Source organism: Crocodylus siamensis, chromosome 3 (assembly GCF_052110815.1).
Source record: "Crocodylus siamensis isolate JL-2025a chromosome 3, ASM5211081v1, whole genome shotgun sequence".
NCBI classification, from domain to species: domain Eukaryota; kingdom Metazoa; phylum Chordata; order Crocodylia; family Crocodylidae; genus Crocodylus; species Crocodylus siamensis.
Genome location: NC_143397.1, coordinates 141,161,516 through 141,177,690, shown reverse-complemented (window position 1 = coordinate 141,177,690; position 16,175 = coordinate 141,161,516). Strand labels below are relative to the sequence as shown.

At 46.2% G+C, this 16,175-nt stretch overlaps 1 protein-coding gene across 1 annotated transcript in view; it reads right to left on the bottom strand.

The window, feature by feature from the left end:
• The window catches only part of PXDC1 (PX domain containing 1), a 35,205-nt gene extending 22,276 nt beyond the window's left edge, over positions 1-12,929 (bottom strand). Inside the window, exon 1 of the mRNA XM_090039358.1 lies at positions 12,475-12,929. Within this exon, the coding sequence (XP_089895484.1) occupies positions 12,475-12,730 (256 nt within the window). The 5' untranslated portion in view covers positions 12,731-12,929. The remainder of the gene's footprint in view (positions 1-12,474) is intronic.
• Positions 12,930-16,175: the final 3,246 nt, after the last annotated feature.

Sequence of the window (16,175 nt, the reverse complement as noted above, 5' to 3'; positions counted from 1 at the left end):
TGTCATGGCAAAATACTGCTCACCCTCCTTTTCTTCTGTGCTTACTACAGTTTGACTGCTAACTGAAAGCATGTGCTAACTCTTCCTAGGAAAACTTTGCTGTGCTATCTTATTGTATGTACTTTACTTGGGCATTACCTATCATTTCAAGTCATTTCAAGTCATTTACATGCTATAAACTCTCATCAGCTTGGTTCTAATGCTAACCTGAAACTCCACTGCCTTCTTCTTCCTACACAAACCCTTAATTTTTATATCAGTGTGAACAATTATAAATGTTCATGTCTATGAACCTATTGAGCCTAAATATAACATATATAATACTTAAAAGATGTCATTTACTTGTTTTTTGCCTGTAAGGGGCTTGGCAGAGGAGTGTCATTTACCGCTGCACAGCTCATTATAGTATAATACATGCTATTAATGGGGAGTAACTCTGGTATGTCAATTGTTTAAAAAAAAATCTAATGATTTACAAGGAAAAATGACTGCATGCATATATTGATAAATCTCTTCCCTGGATGATGAATAAGACCTTCCTTTTCCAATAATGTTTAAGGTGCCAAGATTTTAAGCAGTGGGCCAAATTCTGCTCATTTTGCGAATAAGGCTAGCCCAATGGACTCCAAAGCAAGTATCACATGAATAAGGAAAGGAGGAACTTACATAGAGACCCCTCCTTACTGCCCTCGGATTTAACTCATGAACCACAGAACCCTGCTGATGCATGGAAGTCAAAGCAAGTCCGTACTTCATGTAAAAGTGTGCAAGATGTTATGCCACTAGTGATGACACTCCACACGATTAGATATCTAATTACGTGTCACACAGATTTACCTTCCTTTATCTAGGCCCAGGCTGCTACCACCATCCACTGGAAAACCCACTGGAGAGGCTAAGGTGAAAAGAGAGGTGGACAATTTCATGAAGCACACCTCTCAAAAGTCTCCTAAATCCATGTGGCAAGGAGGACAACAAAAAGAGAGGGTGAACTGCTTCCCAATTGAATGGAAGGCCATCAGGGTTTACAAATCTCTGAAGGTCTTTCACACCCACACAGGAGTAGTTTATCCTCTAGCCACAAGAAGCTTGCTCTCAAGAAGAAACCCCTTTTGACAACCTTCAGCATGTCTTAGTTCTCTAGGACTTGGGTCTAGGGAAGATGAGATAACTTGCAGTTGTTAATGTCCTCCTCTAGGTTTCTGACAGAAAAATACAGGATATAAGAACAAAGGCATATTCAATGCGGCTGTGCGAAACACCATTGTTTTGTTTCAACATCTGTTTCAACTGCTTTGAAGGGACAGTGTTTCGTTTTATCATTTTGTTTCAAAGCATTGTCCATTTTGTTTAGTCGAAAATGTTTTGTTCTTTTGACTCATTTCAATGTTTCACCCATAGGCTATAATGGGGAATTATGAAAATGCCTAAAACATTGTCATTTGTTGCCTGATTTGGATGCAGGGATGGTAGCCCCTTCTGAGGGCATGAAGCCTGCCAAGTTTCAAGGAGATAGGTGCCGAGGTTTCTTGGAAACTGAACCTCAAAGTTTTGAAAGCAAAATTTGCTTTCAGCGGCAGCTGCCTATCATCCAGCATGCAGATCCGGGGGCTCACGCTGCCAGGAGGGCTGCAGGGCTGTGCTAGACTCTTCCTGGGGTTGTGGGCCCCTGAATCCATGCCAGATGACAGGAGGCTGCTGCTGCCATCTTGGACTGACAGTGGTGCAGTCTGCACCCAGTGCCGGGCAAGCCACAGGCAGCAGTGGCAGTCTCCTGTTGTCCGGATGCAGATCCGGGGGTCCACATTCCCGGGAGGGCTGCAGGGCTGTGCCAGACTCCTCTCGGGGTTTCAGGCCCCCAGATCTGCGCTTCAGATGAGAAGAGGCTTCCCTGTCACCTGGGGCCAGTGTTGGGCACAGGCTGTGCCCAGCACCAGAGAAAATTGCTGCTGCCACCGGTCTCAAGCAGCAGCAGCATCCTCCCCTCCTCAGGCGCACAGATCCAGGGGTTTTTACAGCCTGACAGCCCTCCTGGGGGTGCAAGCTCCCAGATCTGTGCGCCGGATGAGAGGAGGCTCAGGCTGCAGCAGCAACAATCTTGTCTGGTGCTGGGCACAGCCCACACCCAGTGCTGGTCCCAGGTGGTAAAGGCAGCTTGAGCTTCCTCTGATCTGGGGTGCAGATTTGAGGGCTTGAACTCCCAGAAGGGCTGTCAGGCTGTGCCTGACTCCTCCCAGGGGTGTGGGCCCCCAGTTCTGTGCCGGATGACAGGAGGCTCAAGCTGCCACCTGGAACTGGCAGTAGATGCAGCCTGCACCCAGCACCGGAGAAGACAGATGCTGCTGCTGGCCCCAGGTAGCAGTGGCAACCTCCTGTCATCCAGGTGCATTTCCGGGGGCCTGCACTCCAAGGAGGGCTGCAGGGCTGTGCTGGACTCCTCTTGGGGGTGCAGGCCCGTGGATCTGTGCCAGATGACGGGGGGCTGCCAGTGCTGCCTAGGACTGGTGCTGGGCACAGCCTGCACCCAGCACCAGGCTTCATGGAGCTCAGCCCAGCAGTGGGAGGCAGAGCACAGCCCTGGCTCTGCCTACCTCTCACCGCCAGGCTGTGCTCCAATTGGTTCCGCCAGCCCCCTGGAGCTCAGTCCAGTGGCAGGAGGTGGAGTGCAGCGCTGGCTCTGCCTGCCTCCCATTACTGGGCTGTGCTCCATGGGGCTGGCAGAGCCAATTGGAGTGCAGCGCCAGCTCTGCCCGCCTCCCTCCGCCAGCCCCATGGAGTGCAGCCTGGAGGCGGGAGGTGGGCAGAGCTGGCACTTACCTCCGATCAGCTCCATCAGCCCCCCAGAGTGCAGGCCAGTGGCAGGAGGCAGGGAGAGCCAGAGCTGAGCTACATGGGGCTCCAGAGCTGCTCGGAGCATGGCCCTGGCTCTCCCCTGCCTCCCTCCATTGGGCTGCTTCGAAACTCAAAATGTTTTGAAACTTTCACATTTCATGTGCCCTCATTTTGTTTTGAAGCTGTTTTGATGTTTTTTGTTTCATTTTGATTTTGCTGTTTAGAGCTGGAAATATGTTGAACCAGCTTCAAAATGAAACACTTGGTAAAATTTCGCACAGCCCTAATATTTAATGACCGTAAAACTGGGAAATTCAAACTGAATAGTAATTCTTTTTTTCACACCATCTATTAGCTGTACAAATCATTGTCCCTGGAAGGCTCTGGGGCCAAGAACTCAGCAGGATTCATAAAGGGATTGGAGACTTATATGGCTATCAAGGATATTAAGAACAACAAATAGGAATTTGGGAAGGGATATTAAACCTCATGCATCAGCATTTCAGCCAATGTCAAACAAGGAGCTCTCTGCAACTATTTTTTTCCACTTTTTTATGCAGCACCCTATCACAGTGGATCCTTGGCTGATGTTCCTTCATTACTGTCATAAATATTTGAGCAACTGTGTTTAATAAGCATGTGCAAGGCCATAGTGGGAACATCCACCATCTGTCTCTAAGATGTGGACACTGGTCTAGAAGGGCTGTTCATTTGATCTTAGAAGGCAATATCCATGTTCCTGTATTCCAAGAAGGGTAATGCCTCCCCTGTGACACCTTCCTAATTCAATGCCACTCTTCTCTCCTTCTATGGGAATGGAGAAATTCACACATTAAGAGTCTAATTCACACAGAAGTTATGAAGAGAATATTTTAAGCCTCAGTGGGTACATCTACATAAGACGTTTACTGTGGAGCTGCCTAATTAATTCCACAGTAAAGTCTCCACATCTACATGTATGGCCCTATTAGGCCAGGAATTCTCTGACCTGGCTCAATGTGTTGCAGTCCCAGGTGCATGTGCAAACACAGTGCCTGGGAGCAATAAACTCTGGTGCAATATGCACCGGAGTTTACTGCTCCATGCTAATAGCACATGTAGATGCACCCAATGATCAACTTCATGCTCTAAGAGTTTAATTTTCACAAACACTGCCCACTGGGTGGTGTGTCTGAGTTCCCTGAAACACTTCACACAAGATGAGATTAACTATTATCACATCTTGAGTAGTTACCATGTTAATGGTATGGTAAAACAAGGAATAAGCTACAACATTATTACACAAAATCTGTGTAAAAATGTGTATATTAACTTTGTGTCTGGTTCCTACCACACGATTAACTGAAAGCCAGTATTCCAAAGGCTGGGAACTACATTTGCTGATCCAGGCTTCTAATTGTGGGGGCACCCCCAAGGCCATGAGCCCCAGAGATTGAGCCCACGGCTTAGCCTAGGTCAGCTGATGGCTCCCAGCCACAAGGGTACATAGTGATCCCCTATGGCTGGGAGCTTGGATCAGCTGATGGCTCCTGGGATCAGGATTCTGGGCTCACCCTCCACTGACAATATGATGTAATGAAATCTGGAGCTCAGTCCCACAATCATACTTCCTACTATTCACTTGTGGCATGGTAGGAAGCACAACTGTGGGGATCACACATCAGATTCCATCGTATCTTGAACTGCACATCTGCCAGGGGCCTGTTAGAAGCTGAAATTAAAAAAGCATGTCTGAAATCTGTTACATGCTGAATCTGTTCAGGTTGGTTACTCAGGACTAGAATTTCAGAAGGTACTTACACCCACACAATAGGAATTAGATGTCTACACACTTTGAAAATCCAGCTAGCTACATGCCTGTGCCTTTGGTCACTGTGATACTTATATTCTTAGACCCTGAAATATGCCCGTAGCACACAAATATAGCCTCAAGAAAACAGGTAGATTTTACTTAGCAGAGGTAAATGATGGCACCTAACAGTGTGCTTTAAAACAACAGTGTAATTTAAATCCCAATACAAAATAAAAGCTTATTGTGTCATTAGGTGTTTAAAGTAACTCTTTGTGCTTATGTATCTTTTCACTTGCATAGATTTCCAAAGCACAGCAGCAAGTTAAAGACAGAAAAGTCCAGTTTCTAAGCTGCCTGGTTTTTCATACATTTATTAAACAAAGTTACACCAATATTACTATTGGGGACCATTGAAAAAACACTGCAAGCATAAACAGAAAGAATACTCTTGGTCCCACAAATCTCACAATTTTAGTATCAGAAAGTTCACAAGAGAAAACAAAAATGTAAGGAAGAGGGAAGAGGAGGAGAAGGAAAGAAAACAGCAGTTTAATGCAAAACAGAAATCTTTACTATTACCTTTAGCACTATATTTATATGAATTTAAAGTAATATATATCCTCTTACCCCTACTCTCTCCCACAAAAAACCCCCTGACATGCTTCATTAATCTTTTATAAAGCCAAGGCATGTGGATGGGTTTATAATGAAACCAGAAGTTTTTATTCACCCTATAACATTATAGCTGGACTATGAAACTTGGCAAATAAAAAACTTAATTTTGGTTAGACTGCATTGCTAGAAGGTTGATAATGAAGAGCTGTGCCCTTTGTCTACCAGACAGAAGCTGTAAGTAAGCTCTTTTAATGAACTGTTGACAAAGTCAACAAAGAAATGGGGCACAATAGATGTAGTGTATTTATTTGTGTTATCACAGCTGCTGTCTTTAGAAAGTGCTAGTTGCCTCTATAGAGCTCCCTATACTCATAAATTAAACTCCCAGACTGTTTTGTAAAAACAAAAAAGAAATATATGTAACACAGCACATACAAAACTGTAAATGGTGGAAATGGGGATATAGTAAGCATAGCACACTGTTAGGGCAAATAAACATTGACGGACTTGTTATGGACATAATCCAGACCACTGCAGCTTTTGGAAGGGATGCAAAGTATACATCTTTCCCAGTGCACCACAACTCTGACACAGCACCGGCTGATCCAGTCCCAGCATGAAACAGAATTTACTGGGTGTTTTGCATCAGAAGATAGTATGGAAGATGAAGGAAAAGTTCTGATGAACTCTGAAGTCATCACTGACACTAATGCTCCAATAAGAAAAAAGCTTCCAGCAGCCTAGGAAAGCATGACAAAGAAAGGGAGATATAAGACATGGAAGAGGAGCAGCATGGAAAGAGAACTACAGCAGAATTGCCCTGCGAGACAAAAAAAAAATCTCATAATGGTGGGACACCAGACAGTATGTGTATAAACAGTATGTGTGTACAGAGAAGCCAGAAGACATAATTTCTAGGAGCACAATTTGGCGCTACAACAATAGCATTAAAGTGCTTCATTCCATCAGGATTGCTAGAAAAAGATAAAATGTATCACTGACTTCAATAGCTAATGCTAGTGGTTAAGTTTGGGCTTTATTAAGTTAGGGCTAAGGAGTCAAAGGTGAATGAACACAAAGCCACATTACTTCCTTGGGAGCAATCACCTGTACAAACTGACATGCTTTAACCATGACAGCCCAGGTAGGCCTTTTCCTTTGGCTAAAGCCCCAATTCTGTATCCACTGAACTCAATAGAAGGGGCTCTGACTTACCAACTGTCAGCCCCTGTTCTAAGAAAAGTCTTGAGACAGGACTTCAGGCAGTATTTTGGAGGCAGTTGTTACTGCTTGTTAGTTCTCACCTCATGTTCTATATTTGACTTCATTCATATGGTCTATCACAATTACTTCTAGATCTCTCTACAGCTCATCACAGGTCAACTCTGCCACCCTTTAAGGATGCCTTCTCCACCAGCTGTTACTTGCATACCGAAGCAGTAATTAATTCTGCACAGGTACAGACAACACAGCAAACTGATAATGACTGAAATGAATTCCAGACATGTGACTTAATTACTGAACCTTTTAATATCATTTCCACATATGCCTACAGCAAGGGATAGGCACATTTCAGAAAGAAAGAAAATGCTGTGAAGTGTCTCGTGACATCATGAGTCATGAGACTCAAGATGATACATCTTCATAAAAGGAGGAATCTGATTTAGATCAATGTAATGATAATGGCCCTGCAGGTTCTGACATAACAGCACAGAACCAAACTTGTGAGACAACTTATTAAGATGCAAGAAAACTACTTTATAAAAGTGTCACTATAGCAAAAACTCTTGATTATTCTATATAAAATGAATCACTCTTCCTGTGGTTGAATGTACTTGGCCTTTAGCCTCCTAAGGCATTTCAGACATCCAAATATCAGGTACGCTTTGCCACGTGCTGTTATTGCATACACTGGTTGTAGCACTTGGCAAAAGAGCCAGATTGTACGATGCTGATACCCTCCGCACATGGACTATCCCATTACCTACACAGAAAGGGGAAGATGGTTAGCCATCTCCATGGCTACATCTCAACAACTACCCCTTCCCCTGGAGCTGTGGAGTCCCGCACACTTCCAAGAGAATGAACTGGGGCCAAGGTGAGGGAAAGACAACCTGAGAGCAAAGCAGCTCTACCGGGCCATGGATCAGCTGTCAAGAAATATAATAAAGCTAGCAACCTTCCTCCCCATGTGAGCTCCTTCCTGAGCCAGGGAGACACTAGCAAAACAATTCCACTGAAACATGTTGAAACGCCTATGTCCTCCCTGGGTCTTGGGATAACTAAAAGTCCCCTGGAATAGATCCTGGAGATCTTTTGTAGCTGGAAGAAGACCTTCCCTTCTCTACTACTTTGCCTTCTCAAAAAAAGAACACAGAGGAAACAGCATAAATTCTCTGCCCCAAGGGGAGGAGATCTATCATGAGAAAACAGTAATTTCAGACATGTAATCACAACACTCTCTAGAGAAATCTTGCAACAAAAGCAAGCCTTGTTGCTGTGCAGTATAAAAACATATGTCTATATCAGATGAGGTCATTTGCAGACATTCAATGATCCATCTAAATCTATTTCAGTCAGAAGTAACAAACTTTACAAAGCAACACATTATAAAACTGTCTTTCTAAAAAAGGATAATCAACTTTCAGTCCCTTCTTAGAAATGTAATAAATATTTCTCCTATATACATATTTTTTGGTATTCCTACTGCCATTATGGCTCCATTTTTTCCTGTTACTTTATTTTTGTATTAGCATCACTGATACTGTACAATTCTGGAAATAGAACATTTTTCCCTAGTTTGCTGATGCTCTGGAAGGAGGAACATTTTAGTATGTAAACATTAGTTTTGTGCTAAACCCACAGATAAATAAAAGGAGTCCACTATTTGACAGAGAAACTGGATTTTTTAAAGGCCCATACAAGGTTAATAACCACCTTTAAGATCAAGGTATTTTAGACCTATTTTGGTGTTCATTACTTTAAAATATCCCTTGAATGTCATGCACTGTAGTTTGACAAAGTGAGTGCCTAAGTAGCAGGATAACCTGGTTCTTCTAAAGTTACTTAAGCAAATCTTCAGTAGCCTGAAATATTTCTGACTCCTGTGATGCAATGCAATTTGGCTTACATTGTTCTCACTGCTGCCATGAATATTAAAGACAGGAATTATACTCTGGCATTTTGGAGAAGAGCTAAAACATACAAGATCTCTCACTCCATACAACTGCCACACTTTTAAAATTTAGGTTAAATATATTGAAATTTATGGGACGGAAACATACCCATTTCTTAAAACACTCCATGCAAAAACCGTACTTATCCAAAAAGTTTAACTAAAGTTAGGTCATGCTCACCATGTGAGGCAAATACACTAATCTCTTGCTTACAAAAAAACTTCATTTAGATGAATTCAAATTCGTGTCTTTCATTGAGTTAAAGTATTGTTCTATACACAGCATGACATGATGCAAGTGTATGCCAGGCACACTCAGACTTAGTGTGTCTGAGCAAAGCCTTTATAGCAAAGTACAGGCTCTGCAGAAAAATACCGAGTTACCTCCATGTTGCAGTCTTCTTCTCCCTCACAGAAAAACTTCTAAACAGAAGATGATTATAATTAAAATTATTAGTTGCACACTCTAAATAGCTGAAAAAAATTCAGTACTTTTATTCCATCTTATGAATATATTGCACTGAAAATAGGTTCAGTGATCAGCCAAGGAAGATGCAGGTGAGATTTAAACTGTTAGACCCAAGAAATCACTGAACTGCGGGCACCAAAAAAGTATGCAATGCTCTCTTCATTACTGCCAATATTATGGCTCAGCTTTTCAAACCTTACTTGTATGTATCATTCATTCACCCCAGTAGCCTCTCAAAGGGAGTGTTTTTCTAATAGAAAGATAAGGGGGGGTTGCCTGATCAGGACTTTAAACAGAAATAAATTGATTTTACTAAAGATGTCTAGTCCTCCCTGATTACTCATTTACTTACAATCTAAGGTACCTGTGACCCTCCAGTTAGAGTGCCAGCATTCCAGTGTGAGCAGAGAAGAACCCACATAACACCATCTACACAAATAAGGTCTCTGAAACTTGTAATTAAGGCCTAATATTTTTAAAAATAAATAATCTGTAATGGGGGGGGGAAGAGAAGGAACAGGCTCTTACTTCAGACACTGAAGACCTGATTTTTAAAACTGCTGAACAGCCACAGCTGGAACTGCAATCAATAGGGCCAACATGTGCCCAGCAGGGCTGAAAATCAGACCCAAGGTGTCTGAAGTAAGACACCCAAAATTGTGAAATTTTTGCCCCTCAGCCTTCAATGAATCAGCAGGGAAGCATTTTCAGTTTCTACACAGCAATGTTCTTCGGCTGTCTGAAGAGGGCACTCGGTGCCTAGGAGTCTACTGTCCTTCCTCCAGATACCAGAAAATCTGCGAATTCTGCTAAATACCATCTGTGTCACAAGGACCCAAAAAAGGAAGGAAGCATCAGCTGAGAAAAGAGGGATACAAAATGAACGAAGAAGAGCTATGTATTTCCATAAGCAGAGAGGGAAATTACCCCGCAGACTTCATATACACAGTCGGGGGCAGGGGGAGAGGAATTGGAGAGGAGGAAGAAGAAACCAAATGTATTCCAGATACTTTTTTAACAAGACAAAAAAGACACCACAACAAAATTGAGACCTGGCAGGAGACAAGAGAGGCAGCTTAGCTTGAGTGACTGACACAACCCACAAGCCACATTTCAGTTTAATCTAGACAAATGCTTATGAGCAAGCTATCTGGGGAATAGCCAGTCTCCAGCCCCAAGGGACTGAGTTTGTTCTTACACAGGTGAGAACCTAGAGCAACTGCACTGAGTTTGGCAGAGCTATACTGAAGTCAGGGGGCTGGGAATCAGGTTGTCAGCTCCCATGCACCTCCTATTGTAGCTCACAAGGCATGTGAAGAGACATCACCTAAGCAGAAAACTTCTCTGCTGTTATGAGAAACTAATATACATTCTTGGCTTTTTCTCCCTGATATATTAATCACATGATTTATGTATATTCTGACCAAAGCAACAGGGTAATAAGCACTGGCAAAGTGTCCCTTATGTTAAAGCAAGGGACACTGCTTCCTTCTGCTCCAAGTTTCTGAAACAAGTTTCTTATTTTGGCCAAAGATGTACTGTGCTCTACGTAGCCCATCTTTAAAAACCCAAAAAGGTTAATTGGTTTCTCTCCACAACTCTACTATAGCATAAAATTTGGGTAACCTTTTCTCAAATGTCTCTGATCCACAGCTCTTTTAAAATGTGAAGAAATTAAAGCTACAGTTTTAAACAATATGCACTGAAACCATGCCTGATGCAATGTCAAGGGCTTTCAGAGAAGCTTCATGAGAAATTATTTCAACCCTATGACCTTACTTGCACCATGGGGAAGAGCCACAGCCTTTACCACTCTATTGCAAAGGATATATATATATGGTCATTCTGTGTAACCCCCGAAAAATCCCCCAGGCCCCCGCACCCGATGGAGGCCAATACAAAGCTCCGTGAGTTCAGGTCATTTTGATCCACGTAGAAAAGGGAAGTATTTCGCCCGGTCTGCAATGCTATCCACAGGGTACAGGAGAAATGTGGAGTTCATGCATGCAAAGCATGACAGAGTTGAGTCTCAGGAATCCAGGCCATGGGCCAAATCCCTGGGAAATATTCTCTACCACCTTCTGCCCTGGTACTGACTGGGCACCACATTGCCACTGGTGTCAGTTACTCCAAGGGAGCAAGGCACTGAGTAAGGAAGCCCAGGAGATGGGTTTTAAACTCCTTTATGCCTCACTTCCTTTCCAGCCTCTCCCCCTTCCAGCCAAGAAGAAGTCTGACGCTCCCCCTAACATGCATGGTAACAGATAAAAAATGTGCTGATGCCCCACTCATGCATGCACTCACACACATTGACACATGTATCCACATGCACTGACACATACGTACTAAAACTGACACATTAAACCAGGTACATATTCACACAGACCAACAGACACACATGCACAACACTGACATGCTTACAATCACAGTCTAACACACACTACACGTCTGCATGCACTAGCACTGACACACACTCGCACATAAACATACCCTAAGCATATCTACAGGTACAAACACCGACACTCACACACAACCACACACTGAACATGCCCACACATGCTAACACTGACATCCCCCCCACATTCACACCCAGACATGCATGCACACAATAATACACATTCACAGACTAACATGCACTAATCATACCCGCAGGCACTAACACTGACACACACACACATTCACATGCAGAATAACACATGCTAATCATGCCCATCAGCACTAACACTGACATGCATTCATAAACACACATGGTGACACTCGCACACACACTTGCACTCACAGTGGGAGATGTACTCACAAACACACATGGTGATACACCCACACTCACATGCACACACAATGACACACTCACCCACACCGACCCACACTAATACACACTCACAAACAGGCACACAGTCACCCACACAGATGCACACAGCAACACACTGGCATTCACAGACACTGACATGCACTCACAAACACAGTGAAATATCCACACTTGGAAACACACACACTGACAAGCAGTTACAAACACACACGTGGTGACATACCCACTCTCACACTTGTGCACACCCTGACACATGTTCACAAACACCGTGACACACTCACCCACACCAACACGCACACATTTGCAGCAATGTGCACTTACACAGTGACACACTCACCACACTGACACACACAGACACTGACACAGGCTCACAAACACAGTGACACACACACACTCCGACATATGCACTCACAACCACACATGGTAACACACCCATGCTGTCACGCACACACCCACACTGACACACACTCACAAGCGCACACACGGCGCCACACTCCCCCCCCGACTGTGACAAGCAGGCATTCACAGACACTGACACACACCCGCAAGCACCGTGACATTCACGCCCACTCGGACGGACACACACTGATACGCACTCACAAACACCCACCCACACTCTCACGGACACACTCGCACTCACACCGGGCACGCAGTCACAAACACCGTGTCACACACGGACACCGACACGCACTCCCAAACACACAGCCGGTGAGCGGACACACTCACTCGCTCTCCGGCACACGCAAACACACGCACACGCGCGGGCCGGGCCGGGCCGGGCGGACCTTGCAGCAGCGGCGCCCGCTGGAGCTCGGGCCGGTCCTCGGGGAAGGAGTCGAGCAGGCGGCGGAGCAGGCGGCGCAGGTCGGCGAGGCTGCGGTGCAGGTAGAGCACGCTGCGGTCCGACCACTCCGTGCGGATCTCGTAGAAGTCCTCCTCGGCGCCGCGCCGGTCGATGATGAGGCGCCGCACGCCGTTCACCCAGCAGCCCCGCACGTACATGTTCACCAGCGACGTGCCCTCAAACACGGCCGACGCCATCCCGGCCGCCGCATGCCCCGGGCCCGCCCGCGCTCACGGGGCCCCGCGCTGCGGCCGCCTCCCCATGCGGCGCCGCCGCTCCGGCCGGCCCAGATGTTGGCAGCGCCCCGCCAGCGACACCGCGCGTCCCGGCCCGCCCGCCCGCCCGCGGGGCTGGAGCAGCCTCCTCCTGGGCCGGCCGACACGCGGCTCTTCCTCTTCCTCCTCCTCGGGATGATGTCGCAGCGGGCGAGGAATGTTTTCCCTCCCAGTGACCCCAGAACTTTCCCTTCCAGCCCGCCCAGCTGAGAAGAAAAGCTCCCCCCCTTCCCCCTTTCCTTTCCCTTCCCCTTCCCAGGCTGTCTCGCGCCTGAGGAGGCAGAGCCCCGGGCTGCTGCGGGGTGGGGGAAAGGAGTGCCCTCGTCTCCCCCGACCCTCCACAACGCACCGACTGCGGCCGGGGCTGCGGAGGAAATGGTGAAGGGAGACCCGAGAGAACAGACAGGGGTCAGGGCTGGAAAGGGAAGGAAAAGCAGCAAGTTTTTAGCGCTATCCACTGGCGAGGTGCAGGACCAGGAAGGAGACCTGGCAGGGGGAACCACCCTGGGATGGTGGGGCTGTTTTCCTGTCCTTTGTCTCTTCACATCTCTGGGCTGTTTCACTTGCTGGGCAGCACCCGTCCGCTGGCTCCTTCGAGGGTCAGGGGGCACTGGCTGGAATCTCTTGTGGACCCTATGACCTTCACTCTTGACCCGGTTTTGTCTTTCAGTTGTCCCAAGCCATCGGGTGATATGCCCGTCATGCAGTGGTTCTTAACCCTTTTTGTACCCCGTTGTAAACATGGATGAGCAGTCCCGACCCAGTGCCCCTCACTCCTAACCCACTGCCCTCCAGCGTGCATGGCATGGGGGGCCGAACAGCCCCTGGCAGGCTGGAACTCTGCCAGCCTGCAAGGGAAAACCCACAGTTTTCCACATTTTCCTCCTTTAAAGGAGAATGCATTTTTAAAGTTTGTTTGCAACCCTTTCATACATTCTTGTGACCCACTTTTGGGTTGCAGCCCACAAGTTAAGAAACACTGATCTAGTCCAGCCCCTGGTTCAAGGCAGGATCATCCCTGACTAAAGCACCTCAGCCAAGCGTCTGTCTAACCTGTCCTTGAAAATTTCCAAGGATGGCAATTCCACAACCTCTCCAGGCAGCCTGTTCCAATGCTTGATCACCTTCATAGTCAGGAATGACCATAGTTCCTCCTGGTCTCTAACCTACATGTCCTCTGCTGCACTTTGAAGCCACTGCTCCTAGTCCTGTCCCTTAACAGTCACAGAAAAAGGCCCATATATTCTTGCAACCTACTTTTGGGTCACGGCCCATGGGTTGAGAAACGCTGCCTTAGCGCTCTCCATTATCGAGGGGCATTTATAGCTCATATGATGGGTTTGAGCCCATGCTACCAAATGGCATATCAAAAGGCCTGGTGCTTTTCATGAATCTGCTCTCTCCTTTTTGTCCTTGAGGGACAAAAAGCATCCCTGAATGAAGCAGCAGCATGGGTTCTTGAGGCATGTTTGCCAATACTCAGCTTGCTTCATCTTTCCGGGGCTGGATTAACCCATAGGCAAACGAGGCACATGCCTGGGGCCTTAAGTGAAGAAGGGGCCCAGTTATGCTTATTTTTCATATAATTATTGAATGAAAAAAGTAAATATACAGTATTAAGTAGGGCACTTTTGTTTGCCTAGGGCCCACTAGAGGGTTAATGCAGCTCTGCATCCACACTCCACTCCCCTTCCCAGCAGACTCCCTATTCTACACAAAGACTCCCTGCTTTCAAAACCCTTCCGCCCCAGGGATGGATGTGCCTCTAGTCAACATGGGCATCTGTCAAAACTGGAGGGGTTTGTTTGAGAACAAGCTTTGCAGGGCAGGGTGCAGGGATCTGCAAATTTGGCTAACTATCTTGTCATAAGGACACAGAAAAGAAAAGGGAAAGAAACGGTTGTCTAGATGCTGAGAAATGTGGGAATCTCCATATAATCAGAATAGAAAATTCAGGTTGGAAGGGACCTCAGGGGGTCATCTTGTCCAACCCTCTGCTCAAAACAGGACCACCCCCAACTAGATCATCCCAGCCTGTCTAGTCAGGTCTTAAAAACTTCCAAGGGTGGAGATTCCCCAAAATCACTCTGGGTAACTGTTCCAGTGTTTTACTACCCTCTTAGTGAGAAAGTTTTTCCTAATATCTAACCTAAACTTCCCTTGCTGCAACGAGACCATTGCTCCTTGTTCTGTCATCTGCCACCACTGAGAACAGTCTATTTGCAACCACCCTTCAGGTAGTGGAAGGATGCTATTAAATCCCCTCTCAGTCCTCTCTAGACCAGTATTTCTTAACCAATGCTCTAGACTAAATAAGACCAGTTCCCTCAGCCTCTCCTCAGAAGTCATAGGGGGCCCCAGCCCTCTGCTGAACTCTTTCCAATTTGTTCACATCCTTTCTGTAGCGGGGGCCCAAAACTGAACACAGTACTCCAGATGTGGCCTTACCAGTGCTGAATAGAGGGGAATAGTCACTTCCCTTGATCTGCTGGCAATGCTCCTATTAATGCAGCCCAGTATGCTGTTAGCCTTCTTGACAACAAGGGCACACAGTTGGCTCATATTCAGCTTATTGTCCACTGTAACCCCAAAGTCCTTTTCTGCAGAGCTGCTGTCCAGCCAGTTAGTCCCCAGCCTGTACCGGTCAATGATACTTTCTGCCCCCAAAGTAAATGGAAGTTGCATGCACAGAAATGTCCTTTATTGGCCAGTACTGCCCACAGACATTTTTGATTGTGGAATGAAACAGTCCCCTCCCAATCCCTCCCTTCCTGCTGCCCATTTAATTAAAAAACAGCTAGGAGCCCAAATTACTGTTTCAAGCAAGAGCACTATAAGGCTACCAGGGCGGTTACATTAAGAAAACAATTAACATGAAAATGAAGACCCATTTGTGACTCCTTACAAATTTGGCCAGTCTGTTCTGCCCAACCCTTTAAATACGCAGCCCCAGGGAAACAAAATATCCTTTTTGCCCTCCCTCCTGTGAGCAGCCCAAGGTGGGCTTTGTAAAGGTCTTAGGTAAAAGGAAACCCACTGAAACCCAGCAGCTTTTGACAGAACAGAACTGGGGCCGGGGTGGACACTTTCCCTAGTCTAGACAGTAGTCAGGAGTAAGGGGGTTGTGGCAGGAGGGGGTAGAGGGGGGAAGGGTCCTTTTTTCAACAATCTTGAGGTCTCTGCCTTTACCTGTGCATTTTCCAAACTGTATGGTGCACCCTCCCTGGATATGTGTGAACGGTTTCTGCAGGGGTGCCTGCGAGTCACAGCTGCAACCCCTGCTTTAGCCACCGCTTCCTTCACTACCAGTTCTGCCAGGGAGGAGGGGGAGTGGTAGTGGCAGGTGCACAAGGGAGGCAAGAGAGTA